A 5785-nucleotide genomic window follows, 5' to 3' on the forward strand; every position below is an offset into this window, starting at 1 on the left:
TGCTCACTTCAGCACAGAAAGCCTGCACAATTCTTCACACAGCAAAGACACCGAGGCACAAACTGTCCCAGAGGAGCATTCTCTAAGAAACTTCATGGCTGTTCTTTACAAAGGAGCATCTGCAGAAATTGCCTGCCACAGTGGTCAACCGGGTTTACACTTGGCTCTCTGATAAGTCCAAGGATAGTTTGTGTTTCACAAATGCACATGCCACACAATTCTCTGCTTAGAGAAATTCCACTTGTCTGTGACATGGGGCACGGTCACCCTGCATATTACGTTTATATTATTATCACTTCTTACTAAAGGCAAGTTGATTTGCTGTTTCTGTGGCTAAACATGAGCATCAGCTTTCCTATGCCCTTCATGAATTTCCATTGTCTTCAACTTCTAAGGGGTTTGGGGCAATTACACAAAACATTATCCATTTATATAGTATCCTTTATCCCAGACTAGAACCTCTTCTGACAGGGTGCTGCAGAGAAGTTCTCCTGTCCCACTCACACTAGGTGAGAAGCCCATTCTGGGAGACAGAAAGAGATGCCATATCCTAGCTGGAAAACCAGCCACCCTACACAGCTAGCAACTCCACATAACCTGTCATCTAGTTGTACTGCTTTCCACTTAGACTCTAACATCTGCTCCAATGTTCTCTTCAGACCTTCTCCTCCACCTCTCTTTTTCCAGGACAGGACATGTTATTCCAGAAAACAGTCTGGAAAAATGAACAAAAGCAAGCAGATTTTAAACAGTGAGCAGCAAAATCTCACTAAGCCATCTGATGACCAGCTCAATTCACGTGGATGTTTCCTACAGAAGGCATCTCCACACGGCCAGGAAATGAATTAAGTTCCATACTTACACCTACATAAAGCAGGATTCATTTTCCACCCTTCCCCATCAACTGAAAGCACATACTTCAAAAAAAGGCTTATGAGGATGTCTAGAGTTCCTCTTTAGCTCCAGCTCCTGAAAAAATTTAAACTAGTCCTTCCCAAACATGTGTCAGACCCACTCATTCTGAAAGAGCACCTTCGAAACCTGTAGAGTTTGCAAACTCAAATCCTAAATGAGCTATAGCAAAGAGGCAAAAATACTGCAACAGCTTCTGCTTGAGTCAACAAAACCATTAAGACAAGACTGCCTGCTTGTTTAAAGCAGACCCCACCCTATTCCACCTCCCTTAAGTCAGGAAATAAAAATTGCCCTCAACTGATTATACAACCTGTCTCTTTAGAGACAGAGAACTCTGTATCTTTGCTCAGAACCAACCATATCATGCCTTTGCATTTGGCTGGAAAAAAAATTGGCACCAATTACAGTACGCACACAAGTTAAGACCTTGGAAAGAATCTAAATGAGACAGAAGTGCTCCCTGCTGCCCCACTGACCAGGCTTGTGATGGACTGGAACTGGGTGTCTGGAATGCAAGCTTCTAAAGACACCTCTAACCGTTCCTCTCCTTTCTCTTCCACAAGTGATGCACTTTGATCATCACACACAGGGAACAGAACCACCACAGGTACTGAAGTAGAGCTCCCCGCACCTACAGTCTCAGCTGAGTTCTGTCAAGTAGGTACAACAGTTTCAGTTCACTTTTACTTCTACGGAAGACAAAAAGGCTCTTGAACTCAAGGAGTTCAAGTGACTTCAGGCTTAATCAAACAGACTTCTCAATAAGGAACTACCTGGGGCATCCAGTCAGACTCCCACACACTAGGGAGACCAGGCACAAGAAGAGTGAAACAGAGCAGGACTCACTGGAAGTAATGCTGAGAAATAGTTCTGGGAGTCCAGGTTTGCATCCAGCTGCTGCAGTGGGAACTCCAGGATCACTTTACTGAGCACCTGCATCATCTCCTTCAGGCCAATGTTATACGCATACCTGCGAGGAAAAAGACAAAAAAACCACCATTTCACTATCTGACGGCTCTTCACAGAGATAGGGCAGAAAATTTGATTTTCATCTCCCAGACTTGTTTTTTGTTTGTTTTCCCAAATATTCAGGCAATAAAACCATCAGGACCTGCATAAGGCCTGAAAATCTGCCATCACAGTGGAACGAGCTGCTGAAGGGCCAGTTCTCAGGTTTACTAGAGTGCTGTGTGAATGAATGCTGTTGTGCAAAAGAAGGGAAACAGGTTTGTATTTGAGAAATACTAGGCGAAAGGCACTGTGATGATGTGTTCTAGACTTGCTGCTGTACAAACAGAGTGGACAGGCCACAGCGCAGGCCCAGCTGCAGGCAGCTGGTTGAATGTTGCAATGCACAGAGCAGCAGCCCCTGCAGGAACTTACAGGCAGACTGTGCCAAGAACCGGCTTGCTCGCTTCAGCCCACAGTTACTTAAGAGCAATTCAATCTCCTGTTAAAGGATTGGGACAGGAAAAGTCTAACCACTGCGGATGCTATAGATGCAGCTGGCGCTCTCCATCAACTCCTGTCATCATTCGGACATGATCTCTAACCCGCATTTCTCATGCTCTATGCTGATAGAATCGATGTTCAACAATCAAACATGAGCATTCACACGGTTTCTCCTCTTCTTTCTAGGTCCACTGTCAAACCCAACTTTCAGCATAAGGGACAGCATCTCTAAGGGAACACTCACTTGAGGGAGTTGATTTCCAGGACCAGGTTGTCACAGGAAATGTTTTCTTCTTCGCCCCTCTGTAGTGTACCCAGAACCTCATTCTGGAAAACTAATGAAAGAAAGGACAGGTCATTAGACAGGAGAGAGAGAAGCACAGATTCTTCAGACTGTTCGTTACTAAGAAACTATGCCCTTAACCAAGGAAGCAGCTGACACAGATGTTTGTTCTCCGTAAGCAGTCACAAACACATCAACCATACTTAAAAATAGTGGAATGTAATTCAAATAAGGAGACGACCTACAAGACATCATTGATCTATCCGCACAAATCAGTACACAGTTATTAAACTTTGCAATCTCTTCGAGCAGAGCTTCTATTATACTTTCTCAGCGTAGCCTTTCCTCTTCAGACAAACCTCACTTTCCCCTAACTAAAGATGTGAATTCAAACCTAAAGTTTATTAGTTTAATTTCCTTTGGGGAGATATTTTAATGTGGCAAAGGTTTTTTTCCTCCCTCCAGTTTGGCTTGAACCCCTTTCAAATCCAGGTAAGCTTAACGCAACAAAACAGAAAACCAAAACATATCTGCAAAAAAGGCAGCTCCTAGAAGGATGTGTAATTGTCCAGCATGATTACAGCAGCAAGCTGTCCACACAGGGAAACTCGCACCACCTCTGAGTTTAGGCAATGACATGACCATTTAAACAGACAACTCAGGGAGATCACTGTCATGAAGGCCCCGTGATGAGGAGTGAGAAAGCTGGAAGACCTCTGTGTAGCTTCTCATCCTTGGCTGCCTTGGGTTAATGCAACAGCAATGCAGGGAATATTAAAGAGAATAGAAAAATGCAGGAAACAAACATATTATAGACATCCACAAACTTCCCAATGTACTTTGAGAAAGCAGCAGAAATCTCACACTCCCTGCATTATCTGCAGACTCACCACACTTTTTAACAGCCCATCTCTCACCTTTGATGTCATCTAGCTGAGGGGATGCTGCCCGACTGTCTGGCTCCTCAGAGCCCATGCTCAGGTCACTGTCTGACTCGCTCTCTTCCTCCGAATCCATAGCTGGTCCTGAGGAAGAAGAGAAGATGCAGCATCCAACACTCAAAAGCTGCAGCTGTCATGTGCATGAGGACTTCTCAACCAAGTCAGTAACTATCTGCCCTTGCAAGGCAACTTCCTCTTGCAGGTCCAGAGCAGAAGGAATGCTACAGCTGGCACTAGGATCATGTCTGCAGGCAGACAACAAAGGACAGGGACAGAAGCAAATGCATTTTTCACAGGCTGCTGACTCATGATGGAGCAATGTCAGCAGACACTGTCACGAGCAGGAAGAAAGCCAGCAGTACCAGAATAGCCAAAGCATATTCCCTCCAAGGGAGGGCCTAGTATCCTGAGGTGCCGCACTCACAGCACAGACAGCTGTGTGTGTTAGCATACATCAAAGACACCACAAACATCTTCCACAGAGCATGGGAAGGGAGAGAATCTGGTCCACCACCTACCTTCACCTCTCACCTTGCCTCCACACACACTTCATCTGGGGCCAGTCTGCTGCACAAAGCCCAGGTCTTACTTTAGTGTCAATTATCATCATCCCACTCGGACAGTCTCCCTGATGCAGGTCTGTCTGTCCGTTCCCAGGTGACTATACTAAACTTTTCCTCACCCCATAGACTTTGCCTCTGCTCTTCTTCATCCTCTTCATTCTTGTCATCTGCTTTCCAAAGGTAGCCTCTGCCCTCCGAGCCTACATCCTTTTTATTGTAACCTGGAAACAAATCAGCAATTAGGAGGTAGATGTACTGGATCTGCTCACAGCAAACAGGCTGGATAACTGCATATTGCTGCCCCTACGTACCCTTCAACAAGCGGGAGCTGGGATTCCTGCAGATGTACATGGATTTCAGCTTTTATTTCTCACTTGCCTTGACAAGTGATCGACCTACTCCTCCCTACAGCAGCAACGTTCAGGTGATATTTAGACATCTTGACAAACCCACACTGGTAGAAACAGTATTTCACAAGGACAAAGTTCTTGGGCACGGTCCAGCTATGAGGACACAGATCTTGCAGCTTGCCTTGAACTGAACATCTCTTCCAACTTCAGCTAACTGTCTCCTACAACGCTCCTACTCTAAGAAAAATGGAAAATAGCCGAGTCTGCAAAGATTTTAATACTGGAGTACTGAAGTACATCTCACTGTCCAACTCCAGCCACACATCTTTGCTTGCCCTTATGAAAACATACAAGTTCCAAGCTGAATGGAGCACTAAGCTCCAGCCTGGAACTGCAAAGTCTAGAACGGGGGAGGGAGAGAACCCAACAGAGCATGGAAGGCAAAGCCCTATGCATAGCGCCAGACTACCATACCTTTCAGTTTCTCCTTGCTTTCCATCTTGTTCACACCCGAATCATCACTAAACTGATCATCATCATCCTCCTCCTCATCTGGTGGGTGCAGAGAGATCACCGTGCCCTCAGAAAGAGTGATGCCAGGACCTACTACTACCTGCAAATATATGCAACATATCTTAACAAAGAAATACCCTGACTGCCCCTCATACCTTCACCAGCAGGGGTAACTGCTGCTCCAGACAAGTGTACACTAACAAGTGTGACTGAAGACATCAGCACTGCTAGATCTCACACCAGACTGCCCCAGCCAAACAGGAGGAAGAAAGAGGTGGAGGCAGTAGCATATCCCCCCACCTCTGCAAAAAGGATTGGAGCAGCCCTGTATTCTGGCACGGGCTAGTGGAAACCTATCAACCTGCCAGGGCAGAAAGCAGAAGAGACATAAATACAGCTCACCTGAGAAGAGAGGACACAGCGGGGCTTTAGCTTCACCTTCTCCTTCACTTCAGCTTCATCGCAGATAACAGAATGGCAGATCTCCACATTATCTGCTATGTGTACTCCGTCCCAGAGAAAAGCTCCGTCCAAAACAACTTTGTCACCTATTACACATCACCAAGCACAAATACGTTGAGCAAAGCAGTCTGCCACGCTCACACTGCTGAGCCCACTAGGAAGCATCTTACTAAACTCCAGTGCCCTCAACGCCTGATGGATATTAGATATAAGGTAAAAACTGGCCTTAGAGGCCTATGGCCACTTCTTACCCAAAGCTAAAAGACAAGTTTTTTCCCTAAAGAAACTTAACAAGTTGACGGTAAC

General features: G+C 45.6%; 1 protein-coding gene across 1 annotated transcript in view; it reads right to left on the reverse strand.

The window, feature by feature from the left end:
• EIF2B5 (eukaryotic translation initiation factor 2B, subunit 5 epsilon, 82kDa) overlaps positions 1–5785 on the reverse strand; it is a 17323-nt gene that overhangs the window by 7106 nt on the left and 4432 nt on the right. The window contains exons 7-12 of the mRNA XM_010132921.1: positions 5420–5565; positions 4979–5117; positions 4274–4375; positions 3568–3675; positions 2612–2702; positions 1762–1885 (exon numbers count right to left, since the gene is read on the reverse strand). Of these exons, the coding sequence (XP_010131223.1) occupies positions 1762–1885; positions 2612–2702; positions 3568–3675; positions 4274–4375; positions 4979–5117; positions 5420–5565 (710 nt within the window). The remainder of the gene's footprint in view (positions 1–1761; positions 1886–2611; positions 2703–3567; positions 3676–4273; positions 4376–4978; positions 5118–5419; positions 5566–5785) is intronic.

The sequence above is a fragment of the Buceros rhinoceros genome, unplaced genomic scaffold (assembly GCF_000710305.1).
Source record: "Buceros rhinoceros silvestris isolate BGI_N320 unplaced genomic scaffold, ASM71030v1 scaffold17223, whole genome shotgun sequence".
In the NCBI taxonomy this organism is placed as follows: domain Eukaryota; kingdom Metazoa; phylum Chordata; class Aves; order Bucerotiformes; family Bucerotidae; genus Buceros; species Buceros rhinoceros.